Genomic DNA, 17203 nt, shown 5'->3' on the forward strand with positions numbered 1-17203 from the left:
AGGGCAAAAAGTGGTGTTGGGCACCGGCGGTTCCTTATAGAGCCACCAGACTGTATTGATATCGAGGGAGGAGGTGACCAGTCAGATCTGAAACATACACCAGTCGTAGTTGAGAAAAGTCTTCGGATTTGTATCCATCTAGTACTCTTCCAAAATCTACCAGTCCCTCGCAGTGAACGTACCTATAGAATATAAACTCATCTAAAGCTTCGATTTCTCGGCTGCAGTCGCCTTCTTGGGAGGCCTCAAGATGCATGTCTGAGACATTGATGCAACCATTTTGCCCTTGCTATCCCAGAGTCGCGCTTCCGAGAAAGTCCTCGCTGCATCCCCGGCATATGTCTTCCACTCTCTGATGTGGAAGTCGTTGATGTTGATTTCCGGTGTCAAGAATCTGAGGGAAAACTCCAAAGTTGAGCAAGCACCAGATTCCGTCAAAGGCATACTTTGCAGGACAAGTGGTTGGAAGGAGATGGACGCATCCAGGAGGAAGGCTAGACTTGTGACGTTTTCGGCATGTGTCGCTACCTTTTCGCGTACTTTGAGCCAGTCGGCTGACGAGCGTTCTGTCAAAGGCAGATGTTCCTGTGTAGTCTTCAATCCCTTTGCAAAGCCTTGAAGCGTCTGACCGTGGATGCTTTGCTTGGTGAATCGCATATCGATCAATGTCCCCATCAATTGGAAAAGCTTGTCGTGTCTATCCACCTCGGCCTGTGTGAGAATCTTTTCATCGACCATCATCTTCTTGCGTTCTGCAGGTGTCCAAGAGTCTTCTACAGAACTGTATTCCTTGGTTGGTGGTGCAGAGTATACCATAAACGACTTTGGCTCGATGACGTGGAAATCTGCCAAAGCCACCAGACAGACTCTCTCCTTGCCATCATCTTGCTTCTGCAGTACTTCGACCAACTTAGTCGTGAACGTCTTTGTCGAACGATAAGTTTTCGTGTTCACAAAGACGGGTCGATCTGTCAATGCCGGACCCAGAAAGTTTCCATCCACAGAGTATAGCCTGTGATTCTCAGGAATATCGTAACAAGCAGCCTGAGTCGCGACGCCAATAGTATATCCTCCAAAAGCAATGGGCAAAACATTGCCCATTCGCGGTGGATTAAATTTGCCCTTGAAGCCTAATCTTGACAATCAGTTTTTATTCTCAACGCTCGACGGCCCAGCCCACGGGTCAAAAACCCATAGTCAAATGTTTGTACCCATGGGGTCCCCGGAAATTGCTTGACTTACGGTTCGGCTGCACTTGCTCGAGTGCGAGAATTTCCTTGAGAGTCGACATGTTTGATTGATGCTTGTCATAACAATTGATGGATGTCGTGTGCTGATAAAAGGAGGTTTCAGCCCCAGGCAGGATTGTTCAAAAATGTTCAGCCTCGGTAAAGACAAGACGCCAGCCTCGGGGCATTTATTTTCGAAACGGACAATAAAAAGAAATATTAGTCAATTATACACGTGAATGGCTAATTTATAATTATGCTCTTCGAATTATTCGGATGCTATATGTGTGTACATCTGTAGTCGTCCTTACTACGACTGAAACCATTCTGACAACTCCCTGACCATTTCCAATGCTGCCACATCCGTTATGTCAAGGTCATCGAAAGTGGTAAAATCTGGTGCTGGCACTTGACGGTCCATGTCATCACCAACTTGGTCAGATTCTGCATTCTGTAGAGCGGTCATAGTCGCTTCTGTCAAGTTGTCAAACTCATCACGGAATCGCCTGATCCAAGGCGCGCGTTCGCCCATGATCGCCAACACACAGCTTGCTGCACGTATGTCATTGCTAATGCTGAACGACCAAATGCTTCCCTTCCAAAGTGCATAGAGAAGAGTGATACCAGACACGAAGACAGTATGCACTGCAACGAAGCTATGTCCATATTCAGGTGTCTGGTGCAGACGTTTGTGTATCTGACAAACTTGTCCAGCTGCATCCACACATCTGCGAAAGAGACCCGAGCCTGGCTCTAGCATAGATAGAAATGGCTGCAAGAGCAGGCGAACATCTCGGTGGTAATGTAGCATAAGTCGTTCGCGTTCGCTCGAGGGCATATCCGAGGGTATATTCTGCCGCCAGGCGTCGAGCTCGGTGATAAGTCGGTACATCTTGGGCTGCAGAGCACTTATTGGTCGATCGACACGGTAAATCGTGCGCTGTATGCGAGCCTCAAACCTTCGAAGTTGTGATAGAAGTATGAATTGGCTCATGTTGGTTTGCGGATACGCTTCTCGCCCCGGTATCACAGGGTAGTCCGTCGAGTGCGTATCCTGCCCTTGCATACAATCGCCGTCACTGATGCTCACTGGCAAAGGCTGGTCTATGTCGTAATCAGATAAGCTTATCGGTCTCCCCAAGGCGCCAGCAAGAATACTTTCGAGAGCATAGACAGACCAAAAAAGACGACGTCGGAGCTGTACCTTGAGTGGAGGCAAATTGCGTGTAGAGGCCGCTCGATGCAACCCAATGTCGGTCACTGTCCGCATGGCCAGTCCCGTTAAATGCCAAAGTCCATTCCGGGACTCCGAGCGTAGGTGGTATAGAATGAGGAGAACCAAGGCCTGAAGATTGTCGACTGATGACGCTTCCCTTACGCTTGCCACGTGTTGCATTGCGGATAGATAGAACTGTTCTGGTGGCGTGTCTCTGTATCCCTGATCTGTCAGACGCAGATTCAAAGCGCCTATAGAGTATACCATGTTTAGCATGAACAGAGAGAATCCTTCGTCGTTATACGCCGAGGAAGCAAAAACGCCGCTCTGGTCATCGCCGGCGAGTCCACCGTTTTGGCGGCGATGTGTTTCTCGGAGGTCGGCCGGGAACAAGAAGGGGAACCTGGGATGTATACGGACAAGATATGCATCGATCAGTCTTGTACCTAAAGCATCAGATATTGGCTTTGCTTGTCTCGATTGCAGTTCTTGCAAGGTGATCTTCCTCGTGTCTGCGCTGGTCGGACGATTCTCCATCCCAGAATCAAGTGATGTAGGCAACCACATAGCTTTGTTCCACACTGTCGCTTGTACCATACGGCCAAGGTCGGTTGCCAATGCATAGCCCGACGAGGACCCAACATACTCAGCATTGCCACTTCCAAGAGACAGCATACCTACGACGTCTGCAATGTTGACCCCATGACTTCCCGAGGGCGTGAGTCTCTGGGCACCTCCAACTTCCTTACACTGCATGTTCAGTCCTGGCGAACGCTCATGGTTGATAGGAGATGACAATGAAGCCCCGGGGATCGTCGAACTTCGACGTCGCTGCAAATTGCTCATGGCCGCCAGTTGCTTCTCTAAGTGCGCGACCTGGTCCTCGAGAGCTCGTGTGTAGGGGTTGTCCAAGGCTTCTGTGTCTGGCGGCTTGTTGCACGCTCTTCCAGCCTTTGCACAGTTCGTGCATTGCGGGAACGCATTGTCACACTATTGGTAAGATGTGAGATGCGAAAGGCAAAATGGATAGTTCGTGAAGTCACCTTCTGTTTCCTGCCTTTGCATCTATCACAAGCGGTCCTCTGCCTTTTCCTAGGATTGTTACCATCGTCGGTATCAAATGAGATGGATTCTTGAGCAGTAAGATTTAGGGATGTGGTATGATGAGCCATATGGTACGGCAGCAACGATGTGGTCTTCGAGCCATTGGTACGGTGGAGGAGGCTCGTCGAATTATATGTGCCAATCACGCGGCTAGTTTGTTATCTGTACCTTGGGAGAAAGTTATACGGCAACGATAAGGACTCGCCGAAGGTTGCCAATGAGCTTGACTTGGCGTCACGAGTTTTGGCCTATGTGGCTGCACCATCATGACGTTCCCCGTGTGCTAAATTCTGTCAGTTCCTCTACCCATGAGTGAAGCAGCGCAACAACGAGCTGCCGCAATGCAGAAATACATTCCATACCGGTAAGAGTGGCGCGGAAAATCACTCGGAAGTCATTTTGTACCTGGGATGGATGTTCAACATTCAATTTGACCTCGCCAAAGCACTACAAAGATTTTCATCATTGCTGCTTATTTGGATTTCCACTTCCTACTCACGCGTACCTTCCTTGATCAAGCGCCACCAGTCTTAGAACCTGGTCGGTACGGAAACTTCTCTCGGTAGTGGTTGGCTATCTCGGTGCGAGTGGTCACCCACACACCTTCCTTCTCCGAGATGTACTTCATGAATCGCCTAAGACTTTCTGATCGACCAGGCTTACCAACAATCCTACTATGCATCGGAATCGTCATCATCTTACCGCCTTCGCGATATAGGCAGTCAAATGCATCCTTGAGGTACTGTTCGTAAGTGGCGCCGCTAGAGCTGACGAACCCAGGGCTCATGTGAAATTTTCCGTCGTTGCCTGAGAAAGCAGCAGTCAGCATGAAGAACAAGCCAAGAAGCAGGAGACTTACAATCGTAGTTGTACGGAACCATCAACATGCCCTCTTTCTTATCATCGGGAAGCTCTTTCTCCCAAGGTAGGTCGATCCAGTATGGCGAATCCTCGTTATACACTTCGGAGGTGTAGAGCAGCTTGTGGCCCATTTCTTTCCACATCAGTGGCAGTAACGACGCAGTATTTGGGGTCCCTCTGCCAAAGTAAGCTCCTGCTGGAAACACGCCAGTTGCAGCTTCAAGTGTCTCGCAAGTCTTCTTGATGTAGGCTTTGTCGTCTTCGAAAGAATAATCCCAGATGTCCAGCCATCTGTAACCATGGGCACCGATCTCGTGGCCATCGCGTACACAAGCCTTTGCAAAAGAAGGGTTCCTTTCCATAGCCTTGGAGACAGCCCAGAGAGTCATTTTCCAGTTGAACTCCTTCATGAGCCGATGAATACGCCAAGCGCCGCAACGACTTCCATATTCGAAGTCTTGTTCTCCATTGAGATGGCGATGCTCTCGGCCACCTCCAGAGGGTCCCTTCTCCCAAAGATATGCTTCACTGGTTCCATCGCCATCCAGAACATTCCGCTCACCACCTTCTTCGTAGTTAAGTACAAAGGACACTGCGATTCGCGCGCCATTCGGCCACTGGGGGTCATGACCTTCTTCACCGAAGCCTTGGTCTATCGTCAGATTTCATGTACGTGACCCGGAAGGAGAATCTCTTACCTTCGAAATCTCGGGGCAGCTGTAAAGACTCTTCAACATGAACCATGATGAAATCTGGCTCTCGTACGACGTGTTCGATTTAGTATGGGCAATAGCAATATGATGCTGATGAATAGGTCCAAGTTGATCTCCAAATTATAGAGATACCAGTCGTTGGGCTATTCCGAGCCGATAGATCACTCTCAACATCACCATACTATCGGACCTCCCAAGGTGCGGCACGTCGAACATGCCTGCCTCGTGCTCATTCGGGTTGCGTTTTGGCCTATCGAGTAGTGTTTTTGTTAGTCGTCCGAGGCAGGTGTGATGACCTTATCGGGCGCTTATCGTGCCCCGCCTCGCTTATCGTTCCTGCTTCCGCAGCCGCTCGCCTCAAACTGCCACCTAAAAAGTTCGGAGCTCCGATGACTGCTATCACTGTATCTGTATCAGAAGAGTGAGCGCGATTGAACAAAACGTACTGCTGGCGCTGTCATCGTCCCACGAGATGATCCTCCTCAAGAGCGCCCACGGCCAGCATCCTTTATCGCTTGTGTATAAGGCTACCTGATTAGTGGATACCTACTGTCAGACATTAGGAGCCGCCATAAATTCTTACACGTCTGTCACCCACTAGCATCGAGAGCCTCAGCTACGTTTATACACTGAACCCAATGTCTGTCTTCTCCCTCGATGCTAAGCAGGGTAACCCTGTAACTACAGAGACACTTGACAAGTTATGCTCTCAGTTGGGAGTTCAGATCGATGGAGATGAAAAGGAAGACTATCGCCGCCTGTTGGCTGTCTTCCATGATGCTAGCGAACAATTGATGGCAATGGAAGGTCAGTAATTCTGGACGCATGAATCAAACAGTCAAACTAATTGTGTGCCAGATTATATTCCCGGAGTGGACGAAGAAAGATTCTCTCGAGAGAATGTTCACTATCCAGAGAAAATTGACAATCCGTACGGTGCTTGGGCCTGGAAATGCAAAGTCATCGACAAGCAGGCAGAGGGCGGTAGACTTCAAGGGAAGACGTTTGTTTTGAAAGACAATGTCGCGTTGAAAGGTGTGCCGATGCTTCTCGGCACCAACTTCATCAAAGACTATGTACCAGATTGCGATGCCACAGTTGCAACCCGCATTCTCGAAGCTGGCGGTACGATCCTCGGAAAGGCTGTCTGTGAGAACATGTGCCACAGTGCCACAAGTCATTCCTCTGGCACTGGCATAGTTGAAAATCCACTCGCGAAGGGCTATAGTTCTGGTGGCAGCTCGAGCGGCTCAGGCGTTCTCGTTGCTGTGGGAGAATGTGATGGCGCTATTGGGGCAGATCAAGGTGGTAGTATCCGTGTACCAGCGGCCAACTGCGGTATTGTCGGACTCAAACCCACCTTTGGACTGGTACCGTACACTGGTAGCGGATCAAATGAGCCCACCAACGATCATCTGGGTCCGATGACTCGTACCGTCCTCGACAATGCAATCTTCTTGGAAGCCATCGCTGGAAACGACAATATCGACGATCGCTCGTTTGCGGCACCGCATCCCTCGAAAATCCCAACGTACAGCTCAATACAAAATCTTCCTTTGGACAAACCTCTCGCAGGCAAGAAGTTCGCTTACATCAAAGAATCTTTGTCGCTGCCTGCGCTGGATCCTCGTGTAATCGACACCTTCAAGGCAGCCATCTCCAGGTACGAAGAACTTGGTGCAACTGTTGAAGAAGTCTCTATCCCGATTCATTCCAAGGGTGCTGCTATTTGGACTGGTGTCTCGAAAGTGGGAGGATATCTTACAAAGACCTCTGGTTCATTCGGCAGAAGAGGTCATCAGATGCTGACCTTGAACTCGAAGCTTTACCCCATGGGTCAAGATAACTGGGATAATGCTTATGTGTCGACTAAGAACATCTTTCTCAATGGTCTTTATGCTGTGCAGAACTTCCCTCTTCTGTTAGCAAAGGCAACGAACTTGTCACGACAGCTGAGAGATGCATACGATACGGCACTTGAGACTTACGATGTTCTACTTACACCCACGCTTCCATATGTGGCGACGAGCCATGCCTCACTTGATGCTACTCCGATTGAGCAGATCACCAAGCAGATCGGACTGACAACGAACACTGCGCCGTTCAATCAGAGCGGACATCCTGTACTGGCAATGCCAATTGGCATGCTGGAAGTTTTAGAGGGCCCAGGTGTAGAGGCTGGAGTAAAGCTTCCTGTCAGCATCCAGGTCGTCGGAAAGTGGTGGGATGAGATGGCAGTGTATGAAGCTGCATACGCTTGGGAGAGAACCAACGACTGGAAGACGATGTAACTAACTTCATTTGCCTTTAGCTTAGTGATGCATGCAATTTCAATCATGAGATAATCAACTCAAAACTTGAAAGTCATCGAGTACGGACGTGAGAAGTAGCATATTCGACAACTTATGAACTCGTAGGACTGTTTCTAGACATACGGGGAAGGCCTTATGTGTAAGTCTGAATGTAAATTCACCACTACGTACTTCCCTTGCTAGTCAATTTCTCCCTACCATCAACCTGTTCGAGTTTAGAAGCATCACGGACGATATGCTGAATACCATCTGTCTTGTCATCGCCCTTCTCCACCTCGACGCCCATCGTAGTGTCACCTGAACCACCCCATTGAGGCTCATCAGGGCGCTGTAGTCCACGGTCTCTGATCAGAACGCATCCAAGCAGACAAAGAGCCATAAACGGCACGTTCATGATGAAGACCGTTCTACTAGCCGTAGCATAGGCCTGTAGTATAGCCTGTGTCTGCTCCTCTGAGGCATTAAAAGCGGTGAAGTCCGGACGGTCGTATGAAGAAAACGTAGAAGCAAGCCCTGAAGGCATTGCTTTCTTGAGAGAGCTTTGTAATGCAGCGGCAGAAATGGCAAGACCGACCGCACCACCGAGACTGCGGAGGAAGTTGCGATTGGAGATTACGACTGCACGTTGACCCTTGGTACAGTGAGCTTGTAATGCAACCAATGTAGGTTGGAAGATCAACCCGACACCCGCTCCTTGTATGAGCAAGATCACCACGATGGCAACTATTGGTGTGGTGAGGTCAAAGATGCATGTGAGGCCGACTCCGAGCGTCCAGAGGAAGAACCCAAGCCAAATGACTTCGCCGTAACGCTCACGTCTTGAGATGTACTGGCCAGACAGAATCGACAAGGTCATCTGGGCAGCGGTGATTGGTAGAACGAGAGCTGCCGACATAATTGGCGACATACGTCGCGCGTTCTGGAAGAATAGCGGAAGATAGTAAAGCTGCGAGTAGTACACAATGCCGAAGAAGAAGTTCTGTAAAAGCAACACGCAGACTGGTGCATTACAGAACAGGGACACTAATTGGAGTCAGCTCTTAATCATTGACCACAGCATGAGGTAGGCTTACGAGGCATCATAGGAAGTAAGGCGACTTTATATTCCACAAAGAAGAATGCCAAAGCACAACTGCCACCAATAACCAACATTGAGACGACCATTGGCGAATCCCATTGGAAGTAGCTACCTCCACCAGAGACAGGTATCAGGATGAGAACGATTGCCGCCGAACCAAACAAGACACCCCAGTAGTCTATCTTCTTAGACACAGTACTGTAGTCCAGTTTTAGACTGTCCTTAGATGCAGGCAGAGTGAAGGAGCAGATGACGCAGCAAAGAGCGGCAAGCGGGCTGACGAGCCAGAATAGGCCCCTCCAAGTAGAGTGTTGCGCAAAAGCTGCAGCGATGAACGGGCCGACCATATTGCCCAAACCTACACAGGCGCCTAAGATCCCTTGATACTTGCCTCGTTCCTTGAGAGTGACGATATCACTGACAATCATCATGGAAAGACTAGTGATGCCGCCATTGGCGACGCCAGCAAGACCACGGAAGACGTAAAGCATAGTAGCATTTTGGGAAAATCCGCAGAGCAAGTCGCAGGTCGCAAGCAGCACCAATGCTGAAAGAAATACAACCTTTCTGCCTTTTGCTTGTTAGATCTATGTCGTAATGTGATTCTGACGACTCACCAAAGAGATCGGACAGTCTTCCGAATAGAACTTGAAAAACAGTGTTGGCAATAAGGGCGGATGTTCCAGCCCAGGAAATGGTGTCTGCCGCGTTCAGATCTCTTGAGATGGTCGGTAGTATGACTCCAATGCCATTCTGGTCGACAAAACAAATGAACAACGATACTGCTAGGACTCCAAAGACGACGAGTAACTCTCCCTTTGGAAGCAAATTGGTCTGGTCAACAACCGACGCCTCCGCTGCTGACTGCTTGTCTCTCATAGTGTCAGAGCGATGGGCAAGTAGAGATGGTCAATGGATGCTCGATTGAACATAGCTGACCATGCTGTAGCCATGACATGGTTGGAGTTGTAACCGAGAACCGATGAGTCCGGCCATGCTTGCAGTTTCTTCGGAGCACCGATTAATTCTGGATTGTGGATGGCGATCGCAGGGACACTCCAGGCATACTGTACTCTAGTGCTGGGCTATCAAGCTTCTCGGACGTCCTATCAGCGATTTTGAGGCGAGCGGGCAAGACGGAGAAGCAGGCGGGCTCGGTCGCAACTTCCTCTCGGATCTGAGCCGCTCGGACCTCCGACAGACACCTTATCAGCTTCTCCTTCTCACAAAATCTCCACATTCTGTCTTTGGCTCGTTGATAGCAACTTATCCCAATTACTGGCCTAGATTGTCTCATGCGTACCAAGATGGAATATCTCTTGGAGGACGAGGTTGCATATATGCCCCCAGATGATCGCCCCCATTCTGCTCAGCATGTTCAATTGTGCCAATACAACGCGACTCCGCAAACATGCTACAATCCATACGGCAAATGAAAAATGCTGGTCGTCCGACGAGAACACTCAAACAGTTACTTCAAACTTCAGATAGCGATGGTCCAATCCGTTACAACAAAGATTTACTGCCAAGTCCCCCAGGTAAGACCTATGACCGTCTGCCTTCGATATCATTACTAACATTTTGCAGAGGATAGAAAATGGCGATGGCAACATTACTTCGCCTACTACCTCACCATGACATTCAGCCCTAGTAGCTACAACCTCGGAGCCTCGCTTGTGTCTATCGGATTACTCTGGTGGCACGGTATGATAGCAGCTGTCATCGGCTCTGTCTTCCTGACCGTCCTCGTTGTACTCAACAGTCGTGGTGCGATCAAGTATTTCGTCGGTTTCCCAGTATATGTTCGTGTCGCTGCTGGTGTCAGGGGCTCCTCGCTCTACATTCTTGTAAGAGCAGTCGTCGCAATCATCTACTTTGCTACTCAGACATACTATGGCGGACGCATCACGTCTGTCTTCATGCGTGGCATATTCGGCAATGGTTATCACAATATACCTAATCATCTGCCGGAGAGTGCTGGTATTACTTCTCGTGACCTGCTCAGCTTTTTCATCTTCTGGATGGTAAGGGAACCAGACTCCACTTCCAAGTCCAGAGCTGACCGTTTTAGATCCAAATGCCCGTCATGTTTATCCATCCCAAGGTTCTTCGACACCTTTTCATTGTTAAGGCAGTTTATACGACCATCTCTCTGCTCGGTGTACTCGGCTGGACAATCAGCGCGAATGGAGGAAAGCTCGGTGACTTCGAGTATACTACCAAACAGACCCAATTGTCTGGACATGATCTCATCTGGCCTATGATCTCTGCTATCAACTCCGTCATGGGAGCGCTAGCTCCTGTCTTGATCAACCAGCCTGATATTGCCCGCTATGGCCATTCTTACAGCGACGTGACTTGGAGCCAGGGTGTTGGCATCTTGATCTCCAAGGTCTTGGTCATGTTCATTAGCACAGCCACAACAGCCGCCGCTACCAACGTACTGGGAAAGTCGTTCTGGAACGTTTGGGATCTATGTAAGCCTCATCTACGCATTCTTCTCGTCGAAGGTGTACTAATCATCACTTAACAGACGGTGCCATCCTCGATCAATACTGGAGTCCTGGTGCTCGAGCTGGCATGGTCTTTGCTAGCTTCGGCATGATGCTAGCCGTACTGGTCACAAACGCTGGAAGTAATTCGCTGCCCGTCGGCGCTGACTTGACAGGCATCTGCCCACGCTGGTTGACAACCGTACGTGGACAAGTCATCTGCGCTGTTCTGGCACCTCTACTCGTACCGTGGAAGATCATTGCATCCGCGACATCTTTCCTGACCTTCTTGGGCTCATATACTGTCTTCCTCATGCCGATCTGCGCGTGCATGGTCGTGGACTACTGGCTTGTGAGGAAGGGTAATATACATGTACCATCCCTATACGTTTGTTCAACTGGAGACCCATATACATACTACAAGGGATGGAATTTAAGGATGCTTTTCGCTTGGGTAGCCGGTGTAGCTTTCGTCGTTCACGGCATAGCAAACTCATTGAATCCAGGCTCGGTAGGCATGGCAAGCTCAAACATGTACAAGCTAGGCTTTATCTTGTCATTCACAATGGGAGGCCTGGTCTACTACGTCCTTTGCTTGATCTGGCCCATACAGGTCCTGCCAGCAGGATCGGATAGAACGCTCATGTTCGAGGAGCTTGCAGCAAATGAAGGCTTCTTCGATCATGAGAATGTGGGCACTATTACTGGTGTACTGGTTGGGGAAGAAGTGGATCACGTCTCCACCCAACACTATATCGCGGAAGGGAAAGAGAGTAAAGTCTGAGTTTGTAACGATAAACGAATTGTCTATGATATCTCCTGATCATCTGCTTCATTTCAAAGCCCTGTAGAAAGGCAGAGTCTTTTCCAATCCCCGTCGTTGTCCAAGGAGATACTGATTTGTCGGCACAATGTCATGAGTCCGCTGACGATATTCTCGGCGGTCATAGGATAAATCTCGAGGAATGTGAGCACATGCTTGTCGTGTTCGCTAGTTTTGTTATCGAGCTTTCTATGCGTGACCGCCTTAGCATCGTTAATGCAGGGATCATAGATGTGGGTATGTTCTTGAGAGGCGAGCCAGGCTGCGATCTGTTCGTTGCTGTTGTGACACCAGGAATACTGGTCATGGCTGAAGACGTCTTGACGTGAGTTGGGCCTGAATCCCCTAAACTCGGTGGTATTGATTTTAAAGCATTAAAAAAGAGGACGACCATTCTCGAAGCCAGACTAACGAGGCGAAATACTCTTCTTACCATATTTGAGGTCCGAGCCGAGGAAATACAGACGCGCTTCGTTCTCAACTACGCAGAATTGCAAACCCGCTGTAACGAAATAAGATCAAAAGACGGATCGGACTTCACACCGACGCATGTTGAGTCAACCGAAGGATCGTTCTTGACGAATCAAAGATCCCGCCTTGTGTGGAGTATGCTGTCCCGCTGTGGGTGCAACTCTCTGTTTGGTACGATCTGCTCTATTCCCGAGAGCCCAATTGGCTAACAACGTTCCACATAGCGGCATCATGTCTTAGGATCCGCGGAGTGAGAGAATTGACGGTCCGGGAAGAGCGAAAATGGACAGAGCTTCTCAGGGAAATTCGACAAACCTTATCAGCACAAACCCCGCCTGCTAAGCTTGATCGCCACGAAAGTTCAGTCCTTAAGAGGCTTGTTACCCCACGCACCTTAAACCTCCACACTTACCTTCCAAGCCTCTCCACGATTCTCCAGACTGAACGATCCACCGTTTTTGAGGGCAGAGTGGTTAGTCCAGCACCATGGCAGCGACCGAGAAGATGGAGAAAATGGTCGATACGGATCAGGTCGAGGATATCGACACGATCAAAGCAGATCGAGGTATGCTATTGGATGATGACGCACAGAAGGCCATGGCGAAGAAGGTGTTATGGAAGCTGGACACAAGGTTTGCAGAGCCTCTTCTTCACGAGATAAACAGATCTCTGAAGCTAAACTCCTACCAGAATTTTACCTGTGCTCGCTCTTCTTTTCCTGTGCTCTTTCCTCGATCGCACCAACGTCGGCAACGCCAAGATCCTGGGCCTGGAGAAGAGCATTGGCGTCAACGACCATCAGTACGCTAGCGGACTGGCCATTTTCTTCGCCTTCTACATTGCCAGTGAGCTACCTAGTAACCTGGTGCTTAAAAAAGTATCGCCTCGCATATGGCTACCATGTCTAACATTTGCATGGGGCATTGTGGGCATGTGCCTTGGCTTTGTCCAAAATTATGCTGGATTTCTTGTCGTACGTGCCTTCCTTGGAGTCACTGAGGGTGGCTTACTTCCTGGAATGGTGCTGTATCTATCGAGCATGTACACTCGTGGAGAACTGGCGCTCAGGATTGGTCTTTTCTACACCACTGCAAGTTTGAGCGGTGCCTTCGGTGGCCTCCTCGCTCGAGGTCTTTCCTCTATCGGTGCTACTGCTGGCATCGACGCAGGCTGGAGATGGATCATGATTGTGGAGGGGCTACTGACAGCTGTAGTCGGAGCTTCAGCGTACTTCCTTCTCCCTAACGATGTCTCCACTGCAAAATTTCTCACAGAGGAAGAGCGCGAATTTGCTTTGTATCGCCTGAGGCGCGACTATTCAACAGGTCTTCCTTCCCAGAGAGCAGCAGAGCCAGAACGCTTTTCTTGGTCCGAAGTCCGTCGTGGAGTACTGGACCCCTCGCTCTGGTTTTCGGCATCTGCTTACTTTGCAATTCTCTGTGGTCTCTATTCTTTTGGTCTGTTCCTTCCCACCATCATCACTGGTCTTGGATACACTGCCAATGAAGCTCAGCTGTGGTCGGTGATCCCATACGCTGTTGCCTCAGGCCTTACTATCGTTGCCGCCTTCTTGTCCGACCATCTCCGTCTTCGTGGGCCGATCATGCTGTGCACACTCCCTCTAGCTATTATTGGATACGCTGTAATTGCAAACGTCACTAATCCCCATGTCAAGTTTGGTATGACTTTCATGATGGCAACAGGATTGTATGCCAGTGTGCCCCCTGTTCTGGTCTGGATCTCCAACAACTCCGCCGGTCATTACAAAAGAGCTACGGCTACTGGTCTTCAGCTCGCAATCGCCAATTGTGGCGGATTTGTTTCTGGTGAGTCGCATGTGTCATTTTCACCTCTGTAAAAAGCATCATACTGATCAGAATATCATCAACTTTCACGTATAGCAAAGTTGAGAAACCACAATACCACAAGTCTCACACTATCGTACTGGGCCTGCTAATCTTTGCTTGGTTCATGTAAGTATATGCTCTTGGCGACAACCAGAGACTTTCACTGAACATTATAGGGTACTTGCCAACATCTTGTGGTGTCGCAAGGTCAACCAAGACAAGGCCGCTGGCAAATACGACAAATACATCGGGTGTGGAGACGATCGAGAGCCGGAATTCAAGCTGATGTTGTAGTCGATGAGACTTGTACAAACTAGGTGTTGATATTATTCGAAATCAATTATAGTAGACCACTTCTTCGAGGCGCTGTAAAAACGCAAAGTCTTTTGTCAATCCCCATCGTCGTCCAAGGAGATGCTGGTTTGTCGACACGATCTTCTCTGCTCCAGCTTCCATCACTCCATGTCCACATCTTCTTCTGCCTTGCGCTGGTCGCCCTCCTTGGTGACCTCAAGGTCGAGAAGGAGGCGACTAGCGTACTCGGCGGATCCCACTCCAATTCCTTCAGCGGTAAAAGCAGGGTCAATGGTCCTCTCAGGATTGCCATTGGTGTTTTCGGCCACCCACTTCTTGTCCTCAAGGTACTTCTGATACCTCTCCTGACTCTTTTGCTGCTTTGTCAGGGGCTCGAGGTCACCGGGAGTACCACGACCCTGTGCTTGACGCTCAACCCAGTGCTTGCGGCGGGTGGCGTGGTCGAAGACATGCTTGTAGAGGACGTCTCTGACCTGTCTCACGACCTCGGGATCATGCCCTGGTAGCAACGATGTTAGTTCGGAAATTATTGTGCATTTTCGCAGCTCTGATCCGAGGGGCCATTGTGGTAAGGGAGGAGGAAGAAGGAATTACCATAACTGTAGACATTGATCAGATCAGTCAAGTGAGGGCCGATCTCGGGAGTTTATCTGTCGTAGACATTGGCTTTGTACCAGGTAGGCTGCTCGAAGACGTCGGCGCTGGTCCATGTTGTTGTTGTTGTGCTTGGGAAGATGGTAGTGCGCGTGTTTTGATGTGTTGCGGCAGATTGAATAATAACTCGGTGGAAAGAGTGGAAAGTTTGTGTGTGCAATTGATGTCACAATTCTCTTTGTCGCCCCGTTCAATAACTTTTAAGCGACAATGACAGCCTGTGGAGACAACGGAGGTTGTTGCAAAGTATGGAATGTGCAGTCCTAATAGATCCTTTTTGAAGTGCATTGAGATCCATTTGCGTGAGAAAAGTTAGCGTCAACAGATAACATACAGCTCATGCAGGGAGTCGAACACACTCCATGAGCTTTCCAAATCACAACACCTCCGTAATCAATACAATACGCAGAGCTTGCGAGAGTAATTAGCATAACACCTCTCTCCACAAGCAAAAGCAATACCCTCCTGTTTGAGGTGCAAAAAAGAAGTCCCTCCAGTCTTCCTACTCAATCACAGTAACTCGGATTGGCTCGGCGCTCTTGGGAAGGGGCACAGATTTTCCCTCAGTCGAAGAATCAAACTGGCTTGGTGCCCCTGCTTATGGTCTTACTGTCTGCCGATTGCGCCATAAGCCCTTCTTTTCTGGTTATTGTTCTCCCAGCTGTGATCTAACATATATCCTTCGATCAAAGTGAGCTCCATTGAGGACTTCACCGTCCGAAGCTTCGACACACTCTTTCCGCATTGGGACGTTTTCCTTCACGCCGCCTGCTGCACGTAGTTTCTTACTCACGCATCACCCGATCACCATAGCAGTTTATCGCACATTTCTTTGTGCATTTCCACAGCAAGCAATTCACATTATATGCCCTCATCACAGCAAAGCCTTGGCACTTCAACTTAAGCACCATCTTACAACGCCATCTCTTTCTTTCTTGACCATGGTTGTTGTTTCTTGACTAGCAATGAAATTGAGCTACTTACAGGACCAACTGCATACGATGATGACACTACTTTTTGCGCATGGGTTGCTTGTTTGCGGGCGTGGCTACAGGAGTCGGCACTTTCTTTCGCATCACGCGCGGCAATGCTTGAGCTGGACGCACGGGGCTCGCACTTGGCGAGGTTCCCTTCTTGGTGAGAGAAGCTATCGTGTTACTGCTGATTGTTTGAAAGACCAAAGGCCAGACATCAGGGGCCCTGCTGTTCTTCCAGCGAGAAGCAGCCGGACGAGCGTAAAAGCGCTGGAGAGACCATCTCAGAAGCTTGGGCACTTTGCTCGTCTGGTCGACGGCAGTGACTTGCTCGAGATTGGCCAGGCGACCCCAGCCCGCGGGACAGATCCTCAATTCCGACAGGCGCAAGACCTTCGTCCTAGGTAAGGGGAGTAGACCCAGAGTCTCTATTTCCATGGCTGTATCCGGAGGTAGACGCTTGGCAAACATCATCAAGCTCTCTTTTGATCGGCGAGCCCAAACAGGAGTGTCGATGAAGATGTTGACGACGGCCGGCCTTGTCAACAGGTGGAGAAGGGGGAGTGCGGAAGCACCCACGGCGATCACTAGACGGGTGTCAGCGAAAGAAGGCATAAGGAAGAGGCGGAGGGTAGATACCTGCAGGGGTCAACCAGAGAGGGTTCGATTCCTCAAAGTAGACATTGGGAGCGACAACGAGACATGTCATGGCGAACAGGCCCAGTCCACTAAGCTTCATGGTTCCGAGCAGGGCAGTCTCGACGGTTGGCGAATGGTAGATTTGCAGACGGCGAGGGTACACTAGCAGTCTGAGCATACGAAGTCGTGTTCAATGTAGACAAGGCATACGCAATTTGGCAGGAGCATGGGAGGCAGACCTTAGGCCGAACCGAGCCTTGAGCAGAGCATTACCAGGGACATGATGCTGGAAGGAGGTTACGACAGAGGGGTGACTTCCTGCAGTAGCGAGGCAGGAGAGAAGGCTTGACGGCGGACGGCAGAAGAGGCTCATCTCATCGTGGACAAGAGAGCAGAAACGGAAGGCTCAAATGTCGACGTGAGGTCGGAATACAGGCAGGTGCGGGCCGCTTCCCGCTTCATCTGGGGAAAGCGC

At 49.7% G+C, this 17203-nt stretch overlaps 9 protein-coding genes across 9 annotated transcripts; 3 read left to right on the forward strand and 6 right to left on the reverse strand.

Annotated features, from left to right (window-relative positions):
• Positions 1–7: 7 nt before the first annotated feature.
• On the reverse strand, positions 8–1352 carry AUEXF2481DRAFT_90588 (uncharacterized protein). Its single transcript, XM_013486424.1, has 2 exons — positions 1243–1352; positions 8–1130 (listed from the first exon to the last, which is right to left on the reverse strand). The coding sequence occupies exons 1-2, from the start codon at positions 1289–1291 to the stop codon at positions 202–204; spliced, it is 978 nt and encodes a 325-aa protein (XP_013341878.1). The 5' UTR covers positions 1292–1352; the 3' UTR covers positions 8–201.
• A 110-nt stretch (positions 1353–1462) lies between these two features.
• AUEXF2481DRAFT_90589 (uncharacterized protein) lies at positions 1463–3728 on the reverse strand. Its single transcript, XM_013486425.1, has 2 exons — positions 3489–3728; positions 1463–3435 (listed from the first exon to the last, which is right to left on the reverse strand). The coding sequence occupies exons 1-2, from the start codon at positions 3615–3617 to the stop codon at positions 1540–1542; spliced, it is 2025 nt and encodes a 674-aa protein (XP_013341879.1). The 5' UTR covers positions 3618–3728; the 3' UTR covers positions 1463–1539.
• A 335-nt stretch (positions 3729–4063) lies between these two features.
• AUEXF2481DRAFT_47642 (carbohydrate esterase family 4 protein) lies at positions 4064–5154 on the reverse strand (the record flags this gene model as incomplete). Its single annotated transcript, XM_013486393.1, has 3 exons — positions 4064–4356; positions 4409–5056; positions 5109–5154. The coding sequence occupies 3 exons, from the start codon at positions 5152–5154 to the stop codon at positions 4064–4066; spliced, it is 987 nt and encodes a 328-aa protein (XP_013341847.1).
• A 607-nt stretch (positions 5155–5761) lies between these two features.
• On the forward strand, positions 5762–7414 carry AUEXF2481DRAFT_31406 (uncharacterized protein; the record flags this gene model as incomplete). Its single annotated transcript, XM_013486323.1, has 2 exons — positions 5762–5930; positions 5982–7414. 2 exons carry the CDS (start codon positions 5762–5764, stop codon positions 7412–7414), a joined length of 1602 nt encoding a protein of 533 aa, XP_013341777.1.
• Positions 7415–7535: 121 nt separating this feature from the next.
• Positions 7536–9634, reverse strand: AUEXF2481DRAFT_42130 (uncharacterized protein). The gene is made up of 3 exons (XM_013486373.1): positions 9131–9634; positions 8509–9084; positions 7536–8458 (listed from the first exon to the last, which is right to left on the reverse strand). Exons 1-3 carry the CDS (start codon positions 9390–9392, stop codon positions 7599–7601), a joined length of 1698 nt encoding a protein of 565 aa, XP_013341827.1. The 5' UTR covers positions 9393–9634; the 3' UTR covers positions 7536–7598.
• A 130-nt stretch (positions 9635–9764) lies between these two features.
• Positions 9765–11880, forward strand: AUEXF2481DRAFT_99680 (uncharacterized protein). Its single transcript, XM_013486468.1, has 4 exons — positions 9765–10051; positions 10101–10537; positions 10585–10990; positions 11047–11880. Exons 1-4 carry the CDS (start codon positions 9925–9927, stop codon positions 11787–11789), a joined length of 1713 nt encoding a protein of 570 aa, XP_013341922.1. The 5' UTR covers positions 9765–9924; the 3' UTR covers positions 11790–11880.
• A 986-nt stretch (positions 11881–12866) lies between these two features.
• On the forward strand, positions 12867–14440 carry AUEXF2481DRAFT_67593 (uncharacterized protein; the record flags this gene model as incomplete). Its single annotated transcript, XM_013486403.1, has 4 exons — positions 12867–12931; positions 12990–14138; positions 14201–14272; positions 14323–14440. 4 exons carry the CDS (start codon positions 12867–12869, stop codon positions 14438–14440), a joined length of 1404 nt encoding a protein of 467 aa, XP_013341857.1.
• A 161-nt stretch (positions 14441–14601) lies between these two features.
• AUEXF2481DRAFT_699085 (uncharacterized protein) lies at positions 14602–15835 on the reverse strand (the record flags this gene model as incomplete). Its single annotated transcript, XM_013486469.1, has 2 exons — positions 15136–15835; positions 14602–14960 (listed from the first exon to the last, which is right to left on the reverse strand). The coding sequence occupies exons 1-2, from the start codon at positions 15401–15403 to the stop codon at positions 14602–14604; spliced, it is 627 nt and encodes a 208-aa protein (XP_013341923.1). The 5' UTR covers positions 15404–15835.
• Positions 15836–17203, reverse strand: AUEXF2481DRAFT_342344 (uncharacterized protein). Its single transcript, XM_013486470.1, has 3 exons — positions 16939–17203; positions 16729–16890; positions 15836–16676 (listed from the first exon to the last, which is right to left on the reverse strand). The coding sequence occupies exons 1-3, from the start codon at positions 17099–17101 to the stop codon at positions 16126–16128; spliced, it is 876 nt and encodes a 291-aa protein (XP_013341924.1). The 5' UTR covers positions 17102–17203; the 3' UTR covers positions 15836–16125.

The sequence above is a fragment of the Aureobasidium subglaciale genome, assembly GCF_000721755.1.
Source record: "Aureobasidium subglaciale EXF-2481 unplaced genomic scaffold scaffold_17, whole genome shotgun sequence".
Classification (NCBI taxonomy): domain Eukaryota; kingdom Fungi; phylum Ascomycota; class Dothideomycetes; order Dothideales; family Saccotheciaceae; genus Aureobasidium; species Aureobasidium subglaciale.